This window comes from Cavia porcellus, unplaced genomic scaffold (assembly GCF_034190915.1).
Source record: "Cavia porcellus strain 051 isolate PalLab524CR breed Dunkin Hartley unplaced genomic scaffold, mCavPor4.1 scaffold_7, whole genome shotgun sequence".
NCBI classification, from domain to species: domain Eukaryota; kingdom Metazoa; phylum Chordata; class Mammalia; order Rodentia; family Caviidae; genus Cavia; species Cavia porcellus.
Window position 1 is genome coordinate 25,385,187 of NW_026947490.1, and position 17,631 is coordinate 25,402,817.

The 17,631-nt window shown below is 35.3% G+C and overlaps 1 protein-coding gene across 1 annotated transcript in view; it reads right to left on the bottom strand.

Annotated features, from left to right (window-relative positions):
• Window positions 1–3,264: 3,264 nt before the first annotated feature.
• Window positions 3,265–17,631, bottom strand: part of LOC134470286 (3-alpha-hydroxysteroid sulfotransferase-like) — a 28,408-nt gene continuing 14,041 nt past the window's right edge. Inside the window, exons 4-6 of the mRNA XM_063253001.1 lie at window positions 14,204–14,298; window positions 4,606–4,783; window positions 3,265–3,638 (exon numbers count right to left, since the gene is read on the bottom strand). Coding sequence (XP_063109071.1) covers window positions 3,520–3,638; window positions 4,606–4,783; window positions 14,204–14,298 — 392 coding nt within the window. The 3' untranslated portion in view covers window positions 3,265–3,519. The remainder of the gene's footprint in view (window positions 3,639–4,605; window positions 4,784–14,203; window positions 14,299–17,631) is intronic.

The following is a 17,631-nucleotide window of genomic DNA, read 5'->3' on the forward strand; positions in this document are numbered from 1 at the left end:
AGGAGGCCAAACTCGAGCAGGATCAGCTCTCAAACTTTATTGCGTACAGCGAACCAGACCTAACAAGGTCTGCCACCCTCAGTGTTGGTTCCTCTTCCACCCGTTGGGGGCAGGAACAGTCTCTTATAAGGGGAAGCAGTATCCAATCACAGAGAAGCGCGTCTAACAAGCTGATAGGCTAGTGTCACGGGTAACTGGGCAGACATGACAATTTGGCGGGCTTGTTCAGGCCGGGAAGAACCCGGAAACAGGAAATGGGCGCCATCATAGGCGGCTTCCCACACTCAGGAACAAGACAAGGATGACCACTATCACCACTCCTATTCAATATAGTTGTGCAAATATTAGACAGAGCAATCAAACAAGAAACAGAAATAAAAGGAAAAAACAAAGGAAAGGAAGAAGTTAAATTATCACTATTTGAAGATGGCATGACACTCTATAAAAAGACTCAAAATACTCCTTTTAATGATTACTAGATCTAATAAATTCAGCAATGAAGCTGGATACAAAGTCAATACTCAAAAATCAATAGCATTCCTGTTCAAAAACAAAATCTCACTGAGGAAAATTATGGAAATATCGCCTTTCATAATAGCATCTAATAGAATGAGATACTTAGGACTAAAATTAACCAAGAATGTAAAAGAGTTACATGCTGAAAGTTATACTATGAGTAAAAAGGAGATTGAAGAGAATATTAGAAAAGAAAGGATTTTCTTTGCTCTTTGCTAGGAAGAAACAGTATTTTGAAAATGGTCATTCTTCAAAACTGCTATACAGATTGAACAGAATCCAAATCAAAACAAGATAAACATATCTTACATATCTAGAGAAAACCTTCCTAAAATTCATTTGGAAACAGAAGAAAACTTGGAAGGGAAAGGTGATTTATCTCAGCACAGTAAGTGCGTACCTGACAAGCACAAAGTTATGAGCTAAAAATAATTCTTAATCAGCAACCAAGACAAAGGACTTGTATCAAAAACATGTAAAGAATTAAAAAACATTAGGTCCCCCAAATTCAAAGACTCTCTCCAAAAAGGGCATCTGAGATGAACACACATTTCTCAGATCAAGACATACAAATGGCCAATAAACACATGCAGAAATGTTCACAATCACTGGTCATTTCAGAAATGAAAATTAAAACAGCTTTGAGATTTCTTCTCAGTCTGGAAAGAATAGCTGCCATCAAGAAATCAACTGATAACACATGTGGGTGAGGCTGTGGGGAAAAGGAATAATTCTCCATTGTTTTTTGGAGTGTTGCTTGGCACAGCCACTAAGGAAATCAGTATGGAGATTCTTCAGAAGATAAGAAGTGGAAGTTTGATTCAATGGAGCTATTCCACTCTTGGATATTTTCACTGAAAACCTGAAAATATCATGTCACACTGATATATGTGCACCTATGTTTATAACAGCAATATTTGTATTCCCTAAATCATGGAAACACCAAAAGGCCCAGCAACTGCTAAGTGGATGAAGAAGATGTGGTATTTTTTATAAAATGGAAAATTACTCATCCATAAAATGGATGATCTTCAGACCTTTATCATTAAATGGAGACAAATGAAGACTGTGCTCATAAGTGAAATATATAAGATTCCTATTTATGAATATCACATTGTCTTTCTTATATAAAAAATACTAACAACTGCTGGAGTAATAAGATCAGAAATGTGTAATAGTTGTTGTAAAACAGAAAGGAAAGAAAATTGTTCTAAATGATAAAACTGCATGAAGATTTAAGTATGTAAGATAGATGACCTTAAATAGAATGGCTTGCTCTCTCATTGCATGATTGTCCACTATCTATGTTTTTGTTTTGGCACTTGAACAAGTTTTTCTAAGATGACAATATGTAATTTATCAACCAGTGATTTCTTAACGCTTTTTAACAATTTCTAAATTATTTCTATCCTTTTTGTGTTTTGCATTTTTTATCTTTAATGAAAAAGAAAAGGAAACAAAATAGCTCTCTCAGCCTGAAGCCTTCCTTGTAAAAGCTCTCCCCTCAATCCCTATAGCTATGACTTCTTCTGTTACAGATAAGATTAACAACTGTGTCCTGAAAACAATTTATGACACGTGTTCTCACAAAATTCATAAGGCTCAGTCTTCAGTGTGGCTAAATTATTAATTGATTTTAATGTCTTGCCTTATTTCTGCACACTTGGTGCCTCTCCCTGTCTCTAGTTTCTAAAGACAAACCTCTAAATTAAAATGTTTAAAAATTAAAGCTTTTCTCTTCAGGCTTACTTAGCCATCACTTAGGGCGTCTCAAGGTCAAGATGAGCCAGTGTGCACCTAAAACCCAATGAATCCTATGGTTTCCCTATTGGTCTGTCTGATCTCTTGGATTCTGAAACAATATGACCTCAGAAAACAGGCATATCTGTTTGCACCATGCCCACAAAAGTAGTTTCTGGTTTTTTTTTTTTTTTTTTTTTTTGTACTAGGGATCGAACTCATGACCTTGTGCTTGCCAGGCAGGCATTAAGCTACTGAGCTAAATCCCCAGCCCCTAAAGTAGGGTTTTAATAGAGGAAAATCACTGGAGAATTGGTTCACAGAAGAATTGGAACTAAATGATGTCTACCATCTCAATACAGTTCTGAAGTAGAGTCATACATAAGCAAGAATAAAGAACAAATAAAAAGCACTAAATAAAAATATGAGTTCATCAATTCCTTGTGTTATATACCATTAACACAAATAGCCTATTGTTTAGAATGTCACATCACCAAGTAAGACAATAAAGTAACATTGGTAATTATAATATTTGAAGTCAGATAGTAATGATTTATGGAAGTACATGTGATAGAAAATAGAATTACATTCCTGTAGATTTTGTATCATCCATAACATGTTGACACTGTGGTAAGGGAAAACAAAAGGAAGAAAGGAAAATACACACACACACACACACACACACACACACACACACACCACAGTAAAGACAGTTGTAATTTTAATTCTTTCTTCTCACTGAAAAGAAAACTTTGCTAATATTTATGGAAAAGATGCCATGAGTGTATCTTGTAGCCTGAGTAACTACTATGGAAACAGATTTATAAAATGTACTAGTTATTATTTTTTCTTTCTGCCCTTTTAAGAAACTTTATATCTAGTTCTATTTTTCTCCTTTAAAAAACAAAACAGGGCCTGGATTATTGCTCAACAGTTCAGCATCTGCCTGGCAAGTGTAAGGATGAGAATTTGATTCCTGGTATCAAACAAATAAAATTAAAAAGGAGTTTGACACAGTTTAGTGTAATTTTTATTTTTTCACAATAATGCAGTATACAAATGAACATGAAGAATTTCTAAAGTACAGGTACTTTTAAAGGAATACAGGAAAAAACGAAATTTATAACAAGCAGGCTATCAATAATGTAAAGACTGGATAATTCAAAACTTCACAATAAAATCTTGATTTAATGCTATGATCCCACAGGCATGCAGAAGTACAAGATAGGGACACAGCAGTATCCAAATAACACATAGACATTTTCAACATTCTTCCCATGGAAACAGTTTTGGAGGATATCCTGCCATCTTTTCCTGATAAATTTTATCAAATGCTTCAGCTTGGGCTACAGTGAAGTGATTCTTCCAGTCCCCCACAGTTCCTGGGAAACACAGCATAGAAATGTAGATCAGATTTGGTAATAGTGCGAAAGGCTTCAGAACATCTCCCTGATTAGCTCCTATGATCCATCTGACACAGAGACAGTAGCTGACATAGCTGAGGGACCAGTTCAGAGCCAATAGCCTTTCTATGCCTGGGTGCCTACCATTCATACGTCTACCTTCACAGAAACAATTTCTTTCCCCCGCCCTTCCAGCAGAGCCTGTATGTATAATCTGTTCACTGCAAGAGTGCCTCAGTCATTTGAAACATTTTGAAATTGTTCCTTCTCAACAGTCGGTTTTTACTGGTTAGCAGGAGTCAATAGCATTTGCCATGTGGGTTAACATAATACATTATGTGGGCATACTCAGTTTTTCTGTGTTGGTATCTCAGTTTCTGAATGTGAGTAATTCACAAACCTACATGTCTTGTAGATGTGTATTTCTTGTTGTCTTTCTACTTGACTCAAAAATCTTTCAAAAGCTTTTGTATTTTTTTTTTTGCTTGATCTCGCATTACAAGATAACACAGACTGGGTGGGTGATTGAAATAATAAGCATTAATTTTCTCACATTCTGGAGGCTGGAACATTAGCTAATGGTTCTGAGGGTCCTGAGCTCTTACAGGGTCCTGTTGTAGATTTCTCTCTTTGATTGTAGATGGTCAACTTGTTCCACGTCTCCAAACTGTCCTACTTCTATGTGTGTGTCACAATTTCCTCTTTAAAAAAAACTAATAATACTTAGCTATAATATGACACAATAAATTTTGAGCAAATTTAGGTCCCTGGGAATATGGCCTTGAAGGCAATTGTTGGAGAATGGAGAATTAAGGCTTAGTTGGTGTCTACTCTGAGCACAAAATTGAAACTCTTAGGCATCTTAACTATCCACATTCTGTTCTGGTCAAGAGGAATCTCTTCCATGTCCCCTGATATATTTTGAAAGTAGTGCATTGTTTCTTACCTTTTCTCAAAAGTGTGAAACCCTCAGTAGTATAAGCATGAGGCAACAGGGTGAAATTGGACATTTCATTTTCTTTCATGAATTGAAAGGAGCTATACTTGAGGACTAAATCTGTTTCTTCAGGTTTTAACTTCTTTCCTAAGAATTGACAGATCTTCTCTACAGTGCTTCTTGTGTCCTAAAGAAAAAAATAACAAAAACCTAAAAGTAGAGCAGGAGGATTGAAGAGGAAGGACAAGGAGGCTACAAGAAAGTAGCTAACTAACTTAGAGAAGAGAAATGATAAATACAATCAAGATTTATCAAAGACAGAAAAATTTGAGTTGCTTTAAGAGGTGGAAGAAATGAGAGAGGTAAAATGAGATGGCCTGAACTGTGTGCGTCATGCAAAGATAAAGAAGTCCAAGTGTGATGGCCTACAGCACATGATAGAAACAGGACCTGAACCTTCCATTGCCAGTATTAGAAACACAGATAGACTACAATAATCCTAAGCAAGGAGGTATAAAGTGGGAACTAGCGAATAAATAGTTTTAATACCAACAAACAAACAAACAAACAAACAAAACACTGACTGTTTCAAATAATGTTTAGATAAGACAAAGCATTTACACGATCCCATAATACATGATCTCAATAATTACTATTTACTAAGACAGTAAGATGAAGATAGAAACTTTTATAACAAGAAAGATTTTGCTTTATATCTATTGCATGGTACCCAGTTAACAAACAAGAAGGACACACAGATATGAATAGAAGTAAAGATATATGCCTTCTGTGGTTTGAAAAAAGGTTGTGGAAACAAGTCCCTTTAGATATAAGTTCAGGATTCACAGCTTCTTGCAGCAGACAGAATTGATGCAAACACAGAAGCCAGAACTGAAATAGCCAGAGGATGGTGATAGGGAGCTTTCTTCTCTCCTGGAGTATAAAGCCAGGGTTTGTATTATATTCTCTCTTCCACTGTTTAATAGCATAGTATTATTTTCACAATTATTCCTTATTACAAAATTTATGGGTACATTTTAGATGTGCATAATAACCACATTCATTAGAGAAAATTTATATCTACACATTATACTTTTTATTCTTATTTTTCCCCCAAACCCGCCTTCCATTTGACCTATTTTCCTATCTTATTTAATAGAGCTTTACTTCCCTTCCTTCCATTTTTCCATTCCCTTTCTTTCTTTCCTCCTCGGTCTTCCTTTTGTTTCCTTCTCATTTTTTCTTCCTATTTCCAAATATTTGGTAGATATTTTGGTCCTTACTCACCCTTTTAATTTCTCCCAGTAGAGAAACAATGTATTATTTAACAGCTATGTTTCATGTGAATTTGGAGTTTTGACTCTTTTTCCCTTTCCTTCCTTCTCCCATCTCTCTCCTTAATTCGCTTTCTTTTGAATAATTTAACCTGTTTCAAAATATCTTTTATATATGGGGCTCTCTATTTACACATTTGGTAGCTAATACCTGTGAAATGATGTGACATATGCACATTGAGCTAGATTGATTTCACTTAAGAGTATGTTATCAGGTGCATCACATTACATAGAAATGGCTCTAGTTATAATTCTGTTAGGATGAATAGTACTGCATCATATTTAAAAAAAACACACGTTTGTCCTTTTCTCAGTTTCTGGGAAATCTGGTTATTTCTAAGATCATTTATTGCAAACGGTGCTGCTACAAACATGGGTGTTCATATATCCATGTGGTAGAATGGTTTAAATTGTTCCAGGAAGACACCCAGAAAGGAATGGTTGGATGAAATGGGATCTCTCATCTTAGTTTGTTGAGGAATCTCTAAAATATTTTTTAAATGATTGCACCAATGTACATTCCAACCAGTAGTGCAAAACGTAACTTATTCCCCATAACTGCTCCAGTATTTGTGATTGGTTGATTCTTTCAAACTAACAATTCTTTCTGGGGTGAGATAGAATCTTGGTGTTCTTTCTACTTACATTTCTTGAATGACTTTTAGTGTTGAAAGATTTTTACTTTGCTTTTTTGTACATCTTCTGAGAAATGTGTATTCAACTCAGATGCCTATTTTTGGATTAGGTTTTTCAATTTGATGACTGGTTATTTTCAATTTTTCATATGTTATAGACGTAAGTCATTTGACTGGGGAACAATCAGCTAAATTTTTGCCCACTCTGTGTGGTGCTTTTCATTTTGGTAATTCTCTTGCTGTGCAAAAAAATTGATACTATGGTGAGATTCCTGGTGTTTACTCTTTGTCGAATGTCCCATCAGAACAGACTTTGGTTTATAAAATCTTTACCTACAGTGATGTCTTCAAGATTTCTATCTATTCTGTCTTCTAGAAATATTTTTTAATATTACTGATTGATTTCCTGATGATAACCATTCTTTCTAGAATGAGATAAAATCTCAGTATTATTTTAATTTGCATCTTTTGAATGACCAATGATATTGAATATTTTTTCATATATTAATTTGCCATTTGTATTTCTTCATCTGAGAAGATGATTATACTCATCTCAGATGACTTTTTTGCATTAGGTTTTCAAATGCGGGCAGCCTGAGTTTTAAAAATACTTTATATGTTTTAGATAAGCGTCCTTTGTCTGAGGGGAAAATAGTTATAATTTTTTATACTTTATGAATTGTCTTTTCACTGTATTGGTAGTTTCCTTTTTTGTGCACAGCATTTTAATGAGATAACATTTGTTGATTCTTTGTTGTATTTCCAATGTGGTCTCGAATTTGCTCATGAAGTCTTTGCCTGCCCCTACTTCAAAATTTCTATCTATTTCTCTTCCAAAAATTCACTGTGTTTTAATATTTATGTCATAGACCCATTTGTATCTTAGTTTTCACCACGTGATAAACACATGTCCAGTATTAGTCTTTAGAGTGTGAAAAGCTATTTATTTATAGCCCTATTTATTAAAGAGACTCTTTTTCTTCCAGTGAATATGTATGGTTTCTATGCCAAACAGAGATGGCTGAGTGTGTTTGGAACTATGTCTTCATCTTCTGTTGTGTTCTGTTGATCCTCAAGTCTAATTTTTGCTAGTCTATGCTGATTTAGACACATTAGCCTTGTAATATAATTTCAGATCATGAGTTGCTATGTTGCTGGACTTGTCATGTTGCCCACAATTGTTCTGATTCTTGGCCTCTTCTGGTTTCCAATCAATTTAGCAATGTTTCCTCTAATTCTGTGAAGCGATATTAAAGGCTTTTTGTTTGGAATTGCATTATATATGCATAATAGTTTTTTCAGTTTTATCTTTTCCCTATAGTGAGTTTTCATATCCATGTTCAAGGGATATCTTTCCATTTTCTGGTAGTATCTTTGATCTGATTTTTGAAATTACTAAAATATTCAATATATAGATCTTGTATTTCCTTTCTTATACTGATTCCTAAATATTTCATTATTTGAATGCCATTGTGAAAGCTGTATTTTCCCTTAAATTTCTCTGTGTGTTTATTGTTGGGGGCTAGAAATGCTACAGTTTTTGAGTATTGCTTTTGCATCAAACTATACCAGTGAATTTGATTATTATGCCTGCTGATTGTTTGGTTAGGGTTTTTATGTCTTCTTTTAGGATATCATGTCATTGGAACATAATTATCATTAAACATCTTCCTTTGCTATTGTTATTTCTTTTATTTCTCTCTCCTATCTAATCATTCTGGCTAATGTTTCCAGTGATATGTTCAATAGGATTGGTATTAGTGGGTATCCTTCTGCAGTTCTGCAAGTGAAAGCTTTCAGGTGTTGCCTGTTTAGTATGATGTTGGCTGTTGGTTTGTCATTGGGGACTTTGGTCAGATTGAGATAAGACCATGTATTGAAATTCTCTGTAGGATTTTTATCCTGAGAAATTGCGGAACTTTATTAAGTGCTTTTTCTGTGTGTGTTGAGATGATTATGTGATTTTGTCTTTTGATGTTTTGGCATGATGTGTTATATTTATTGATTTGCTTATTTTGAACCATTTCAGCATTCCTGGGATGAATCAAAAGTAATCATGATGTATAATCTTCTTGATGATATTCTACATTCTGTTTGCCATTGTCTGATTCAGAATTTTTGAATTTATGTTCATGAGGGAGATTGGCCTGTAGTATTCTTTGTTGGTTGTTTCTTTTTCTGGTTTAGTGTAAGGGTAATAAATGAGTTAGGCAATACTTTTACCCTGTCAATTTTGCTGTGTAATTTCATGACTAATGGTAATAAATCTTCACTAATTTTCTGTAACATTCATCTGTATATTCAGTAGGACCTTGGGCTTTCTTTTTTTTCTCTTTGTTTTGGTCTTCTTCCCTTCATTCTTCATGTGTTTCTTTCTTTCTTTCTTTCAATATTTGCTTTTTTTTCTTTGTACTTGGGATTGAACTCTTGACCTTGCACTTGCCAGGCAGGTGCTTACACAGTTAAATCCCCAGCATTTGACCTTTTCTTTAAGGGTGAAATTTTAATTACATTTTAAATTTCATGGAGTAATATTGAGGCATTTAGCATTTTTATGCTTTTGGATTCAGTTTTAGTAATTCCTTTGTATCTAGGAACCTTCCTGTTTCTACTGTGTTTTTTGTCTTTTAGAGTAGATGTCTTAGTTACTTTTTACTGGTTGTTGAGACAAAATACCTGGAGCCCAAAGTTGGAAAGGAAAGGATTATTTCTAACAGTTTTTGGAGGTTTCAGTCCATCCTCAGTTGGTTTCAAGGCAGGATGGAATGGCTGGGCTGCAGTTTATGGTGGCTGTGAACAGCAAGGCAGAAACCAGCAAAAGAGAGCCAGACACACCTTCTTCCTGCCATTACATTGTAGCCTGTCTCCACCCATATGTGGGTGAAGCACCGGCACCATCAATCCAAGCACCATACAATGAACCAGTCGCAAACGCACAGTGCAAATGCATGAGGCCTGGGCATGACTAACATAAACCATGACAGCAGGGTTCTTCAAATAAATATTGATGACCTTCTGAATTTCCACAGGAGCCATTGTGATTTTACACTCTTCATTCCTGCCTCCGTGGATTAGTTTTTCCTTTGATTTTTGATAAATTGACTAAGGGCTTATCAAAATATTTTTTAATTTTTCAAGTGACCTCTTCATTTAATTGATTCGTTATTACTTATAATTGCACCTCTCATTTGAGGTTTGATATTTATTTGTTCTTTTTTATCCTCAGAGTTTGAGGATCAAGGTCAGGTTGTTTATGTTAGTTTGTCCCATTTTCCTGATGTGACAGTTCATTGCTATATGTTTCCCTCTTAAACCTACTTTTATTGAATCGTATAACTTCCTACAGGTTGTATAAATATTATTACTTAATTGTAGAAAGTGTCTCACAGCACCTGGCTGTCAGGTATGATATCCTGAGTTCAATACTCAGTTTCTGAGAAATATTGTAGAAAGTCTTAAAGTTCTCCTATAATTTTATGTGAAACACATTTCGTATGGTAAAATCATAGACATTTGATAAATTCAAGTCCTTTACATTTACTTAGACAAATCCTATGTGTTAGTGTGTTTAATACTTTAAAGAACTTCACATGTGCCATTGAGAAGAATGTGTATTTTGATGCTGTGTTGTGGAACACTGTATAGAAATCTACTATGTCCTTTTGTTAGAATATTTGTTTTAGTTCTGATATATCCTTGCTGATTTTTTCCCTATTTGATCTTGTTGTGATAGTGAAATATTAAGGTCCCCCATTAGAACTGTGCTTATATTTATATTTTTTATGTCCTTTATTATTGGTTTTATGTAGTTGGATGTACTGATATTTGCTTGTTTTGCTTTTTCTTTATGTTTTACCTAAACACATAAACATTTTGTCTGTTTTGATCGATCTTGCCTGAAGTTTATGTTGTCTGCAATACAGTAGCTTTTTTGTTTTGGTGGCTTCCTGCCACAGGGATTCTTGATTTCTATCCTTGACTTTCAGTCTATGCTTTTTTTGGGATTAAATATGTTTCCTGTATGCAACATATTGCTGAATTTTCTTGATTCATTTTTCTCATATGTTTGCATTCATTGCTAAATTGAGAACATTTACCTGGAAAGTTATCACTGGTGCATGCTGATTATCCTTCTCATTTTATATTCCTGTTGTTGGTATCTTTATTTCTCTTTTGAAAAATTGTTTTTCCTGCCTGTTGGCTTCTTTTCCTTCATGCTATTGTAATTTTAGACTCATTCATAACTTTTCTTACAATGTCTTTCAGAGCATTTTAGAGAGGATGGTAAATGATTATGAATATTTTGTTGTCCTTCACCATAGAAGAATGTTATTTCTGCATTAATTTTACTAGATAATTTTTCAGAGTGTATCAATCTTGTTTGATGTTGTTTTCTTGTAGCACTTGAAATATGTCATTCCAGGCTTCCCATGACTTCAGGATTTGTGTTGAGAAGTCTGCTGTGATTCTGATGTTCTTTCCTTTATAGATGATCTGTTTCTCTTTTCTAACATCATTTACTATTGTGCACTTGTGCCGAATTTCTGAGACCTTGTGTACTATACGCCATAATATAGATGGATTTTGGGCATGAATAATTGTAGTGGGATAACCCACACTTATTTAAGTGTAAAATTCTTTACCTTTGGAAGTTATCTGCTATAATCTATGTGAAGATAATTTTAATGCTTTTGGAACTCACATTTTTGTTAATTCAGCTAAGATTTATGTTGTTCTTCTTTCATTAATTTTTCAGCTCTTTGGGATTTTGTATTGTCCCTTGTTATTTTAAGATAATTCTGTTGTCTTGTAGTCAATAACCAAATTCTGTTTTCTAGATCTGATAGTCTATCAGCATATTCATTCAACCTATTGCACATATTTTCAGTGGGATTGTTTTCTTATGTTGGGCATACATGGTTTCTTTTATATTTCTGAGCTCCTCAAATTCTTTGTGTCTATCCAAATACATTAGGTGTGTCTTTCATTTTGTTGCATTTTTCACCAGAGAATTTAACTTTTCCATAGACACATGTATTTTTTTTTCATATCTGCTTCTATCTTTTCAGGAAGATCCAGTATATCACTTCTAATTCTGTCTGACTCATTGTGCTCTGTTTTCTATCTGGTTTGGTTGTGTGGATGTCTTGTGTTGCATTTTGCTTCTTTTCTTGTCAGTTTTTAGGTTTTTTTGGTGTGTGTTGTGCTCATAGATTTTCTAGGGTGCTTAGCTTTATCCCTAGCATTCACATTCCCCTGTGAAGTGTCTGTTTCCTCAAAGTTGTTCTCTAGGTGATACTTCATTCCATGTCTATGCCAAGTTCCTAACATCCCATTTTATTGAGTTTTAGAAGTTAATATTTACTTGGCTCAGCACTCTGACCTTTTGTCATGCACAATGGTGATGATTTTTAACCCAATCACAATGTTGGGATACAAGGTAGAAAAACTTACTAAAGCATTTATGGCATCCTGGCTATGAAAGAGCATTTATCAATGAAAATATCAGCAAGCACTGCTTAGCAACAGAAAAACTTTGTTAAGTATTAATGTAGCACTTTTAAACGTAGGAGCAGTCTGTGCAATGACATAGCTTCACCATATTCTGGTAACTGGTATGCAGTGAGTTTCCCCTTGTATATTGATTTTAAGATGTTTGAGTGGTACTAAAGAAGGCTAAGTAACAAAGCAGAGTTTTGAAGTAGCTGAAATATAGTAGAGGCAATAAAGAAATGCCAAGGACCTTCAGTCAATGTTTGGGAGACTGGAGAATAATGAGGAAAAAGGAATGAAAAAACAATAACCAATATTGAAACAATACTATACTGATAAAATATTCATTCACATGAAGGTATCATAAACAGAGAGGGACAACTGAGGAAACAGAGAAAGATGAACAGAGCAAAAGAAACATACAAGTAAGAAATCTAATTGATCAAAAGAAAAAGCAATAAAATAAACCAAGAAAAACTAAGCATCAAAAACAAACCACTGTAGCATAACAAAATCCTCCACAAATCAGCCAGATAAAGAAAGCTAATCAACAAAAGAAAGAGAAAGAGAGCAAAATTCCTCGGATGCCCTCAATTCTTTGGTAGTACTGAATTCACATTATAGTGATGTGTTGTGTAGTGCCAAGTTTTCCATGGAATTTGTGCTGTGTTATGTGCTGATCTTGTTCTCTAATTGTGGGAGCTAGTAGTGGTATTCAGAAGACAACTTTATGGGTGTTGAATTTTCCTTAATGTGTTTGTTTCTTTGATGCTATCACAGTTGTCACACTCTTAGTGAAATCCAGGGTTTTTTCCCAGATCTTTGTGCAGTCATCTTCTTCCAAATCTTGCCCAACAGTCTCTTTTCCACACCAGTGGCTTCTGTTATCCATTCATTGTTGGAAAAGAGACATGCCCTTGCCCAACACTAGGACAAGTAGGTTTCCTTACTTCTGCCACTGAGTTATGGCTGCTCTGTGTGCTTCAGGCCATAAAAGCTTTTCTGGTCCTTTTTGCACTAAGTGATTTTTGTCAACCACATAGGCAGAGCCTGGGTATTCTGGCTTCTACCTCAGAACTGATTTCCCTCAAACTTCATTTCCATCTGCCAGCAGTCTGCTATTACTGGATGCTTCTCACCCGATTCTAGTCAGGGGCTTTGTCAGTGAAATGACCCAGTTCTGTTTTCTGTGGGTTTTATTCTGTTTCTTTTTGGGTTAAGTGGTGTGCTTCTATTGTACTTGTGTTTATGTGTCTGTGTGCAGAAGTACAGCACTGGTTTACCTCACACACCAAGAGATGCTTTCATTTGGCCCCTTTAGATACAGTGTCCTACCACCCACGGAGGTGGAAAGAAAGGTGCACTGCTTGCTGAGAGCCTAATTGAAATGCTTGAAAATCTGTGCTTTTAAATATCAACCTTTGAGTATGTATATATAATAAGTATAGCAAATTTTGAAATTCATGAAGTACAGCATGGGATATTAATGTTTATGCAATGTGTCATGATCAGGTTTGGCTTCTTGGCAGATCTTTCCAGTCATATGAATCTCATTTGTTTGTGCTGGGAAATGTTACATGCCTTTGTCAATTAATTTTCTGTAAACTACAGTTATCCTTCTAAACTACAGAATACTAGAGGTTATCCCTCGTGTCCAACAACATCCCTTTTCCCACCTTCAGGATGACAGAATTACCTGATGTCCTTCCCTCTCCTGCAGTATTTCAACACTCAAAATGTTCACATATATTAACTTCACTACTTCACCTTTTTTTTAATCAGTGAGACGGAAATTACAGAGCACTGGACACATCTCTGGAACTCTCCAGGTTAACAGTAGCATCATAAGCCCTGCCCCTAGAAATTGTCCCGCTACCTGTAACCATCACACTCTGACTTTGGATGTGGAACTATTATTTACACATTGTGAATTCAAACAATGTAGAAAACCTAAGGATATCATGAACCAGAATCAGGAAGAGACACAATTAAGGGAAATAAGACAATAGTGTTATTCTCACACTTCCTGAATCTTTGTGAGTGTGAACTTTGAAAAGAAAGGCAGAATACAAATTCCTGAGATAAAAGCTGTCATAGAGAGTACAGGCTTTGAGGAGAGTGTGCTGATTGCACCACACAGGTTACCTTGATAAGATCTTCATAACTCAGCACGAGGACGTTTTCCATGTCTCTCATGGACAGCCAACCACGGACATGCTCAAACCACGATCCATATATCACTGCATGTGGGGGTGCAGAAAGTGTGACAGACTACAAACTCTACAAATTAGAGGTCCATGTACAAATTTCACTTTTCCTCCTCCCCTGTCTCTTAATTAAGAGACAACTCACAAATTAATCATATATATTTTCAATGTACACCATAATTTTGATACATATATTAAAACCTAGTGACATAAAACAGCAAAAACGAGATGCTTGCTCTTCAAGCCAGATATGGAAAGGGAGATCAGTAAGTAGACTGTAACATGTGTGTCTCATTGTTTCACCAACAGTATGGTCTACCGCTCCATCAATTATCTACCAAATGCCTTTCACCTGCCTCATGGTGGACAGGTACTACATCTTGTAGAGATACCATATTTCTTTATTCATTGATCTGTTGACGGTCATACAGGTTGCTTCCAGGTTTAGCTATTGTAAATTGTGATGCTATAAATAAGAATATATATGTATCAATGTAGTATGATGATATTAAATCATTCTGTGAGATACTTTGAAGGAGAGTGTCTTGGCCATATGGAATTTGTATTTGTACTTTATTTATTTATTTAATTAAACAAATATATTTTTCTTATTTGTGGTTAGTTTGTCTGTATCTTTTGCCTGATTGCTCTGACTAATGTTTGAGGTACTATTCTAATGTGCATAAATAAAAAAATGAACAAATAAATAAATAAACTCGTTACAATCCTCCTACATCAGCATGCTGAGTGCTAAGATCACTGGCATGCAAAAACATTCCCAGTTCAAGTATTTTTCATTTGATAAAATCCATGTAGTAGATTATTGCTGTTATTTGTTCTTCAAATGTGGTTCTGTTTAGAATATCCTTTCTAAAACCTATGACATCAAGTGTTTTATTTATTTTATATTCTAGTAGGTACAATGGTATATTTTAAATCATTCTTTCTAAAGTTATCAGTGTGTGACAATGATAGCAACTAAAGACACTTCAGCGTAGTACTTGAAACATTAGTCACAGCAGTGAGGCAGAGATACAGACAAATAAAAGAAATACATAATGTATAATGTACTCACATTATCATTATTGGAAGACGACTTGATATTCTACATACAAAACTGAAGTTGTACACAAGGATTCATGTAATTAATAAACAATTTCATTAGAAATGTGAACCAGGAGCAACACCTTGATTTCAATGGCAATTTGGAATATAACTGAGTTCAAAGTCCCTTGAGCAGCGGAGTGAAATCCGGTCACAAAAATACCATGAAACAAAAGAAAAGAAAAGGAAAAAAGAAAAGATTGTTTCTATAATGCAAGAAAATGAAAGGATATATAAAATTCAGTTTCTACAACTGATATTGTAAAAGTTAATGAGACTGTCAAAAAGAAAGAACTGGGATGGAGGAAAGCAGAGAAAAAGTAAGGAAAACAAACAAAGAAAAGAAGACAAGACTAGACTTAAATGACTAGCTGCAAGGCAGAGGTGTGTGACAACCAACATTTCATTGCTGCCCCCCCCCCCCAAAATACCCTAGGGATAGAAGCACAAGCTTCTTTGTGCACCTTAAACTTTATGCAGATCACCCACACAACTGCTGTTGTAGCACTCACACTCACAGTGTGGGTCAATCAATCAATCACAAATTGGATCCGTGCACCTCTGAACAGCCCAAAGTCTATGATTGCATGAGGTTTTACAGGGACATCTAGACACAAACCAGAATGCCAATACAGCAGGGTGTAACATCAACACACAAAAATCATTAGTATGATAGTAAACAGCATAAAGAAAAAACACAATAGCTTCAAGATAAATGAACTTCCTTGGAATTAATGAATGCAAAGATTTGAAGGAACCCTACAATCAAAACAGCAGTAGTCTGAAAGGAAGAGTCTGAAGAGGATGTGGTAAATTGAGAAGATGTCCTTTGTTCCTGAATATTCCAAAAAATATTGCTAATAGCTGTACTTCCGAAGCTGTTTTATAGATTATGTAAGTCACAGTCAAATAACAGCAGTATACTTTACAGATGTAACAAAAACAGTTGTACTGTTCATGTGAAAACAGAAAAGATCCTAATAGCAAAAGCAACCTGGGGCATCAGGAGAGAAACAAGAGGCATCACAATACCAGACGTCAAACTATATTACAAAGTTAGCCATACAAACAGCATGGTTATAGAAAAAAAAAAAAAAACAGATACGTGGGCAATCCAAGAAAATGAAAAACAAATAAATATTATTAGACATATTCAGATATTAGATCATTGAAAACGAACTAAAAGGTTATGTTGGAAGAAAAAGATCCTATTCAGCACGTGGTGCTGGACCACTGGGAAGATGATGGTGTGGTAAATACTAGAGAATACAGACTCTCTGAGTGTAGCCATCAAAATGCTGGAATATAGCATCATGAAGAAGACAAGAAGGAAGAAAATGGGTCACCTGGAGCCAGGGAGAACCTAAAATTGAATTGAAGCCCACAGAGAGAAAAAAGAAAAACTTCAATGAAGATGAATGGAGTTGAGGGTGGCACCCTCTCCCTGATAGAGGGACTCACTGTGTGAGAGGAGCTGTTTGAACCTGGATGTGCACGGTCATGGTAACAGTGATGGCTGCCGACCATGGAAGCCTAGGCAGGTGGACACTGCACTACAGGGGATCAGCAGATGTGGAGACTGCAATGGATTGTGATGAGTGCCGAGGACTTAGCCATCCCATAGGGAGACAGAAATGAGCTAGAAGCCATTTTGGAGATGAGCTGGATAAACTCAAATCCCAGCAATATAGCTGGCTTCCTTTAGCAGCTCCAGGTTGTGCACACACCCATAGAAACTGCTTGGGATTATCCACTACTTCATCATAAATAAAGTGCTGCGTTCCTATTAGGATAAATTAGCATTATTCAGAACTCTATCTCCACAGGTTGTCTACTAGTTCAATGACAGGGAATTTTGTTAGTGGACTATTTCTTTTTCATTAATTTTCTATTCTCTTCCCCTTCTATGTTTCTATCTGAGTGTGGAAGTGGTTCCCAAGCTCTTTGTGGGTGTGGTGCTGTTCTGTTCTTTCCTTTATGTCCTCAATTTCTCTTTATCTTCAGTCTTTTACACAAGTCCCCTTAAGTTGACATCACCCACTTTTGCTCTCCTATTTACTTCTGATTTCTTTCTCTTCATCCACTTCTGGATTTTCTCTTTAATCAATTTTTAATTTTAACCTAAGTGAGAAAAATTGCCACACTGCAGACTTGCATATTACATATAATTATCTGGTTTGTTTCACATGTTTTCTATCATCATAATTCTAGTTCATGTGTTTAAATGTTGCTTGATAAGTTTTGGCTCATTTTGTTATTGTC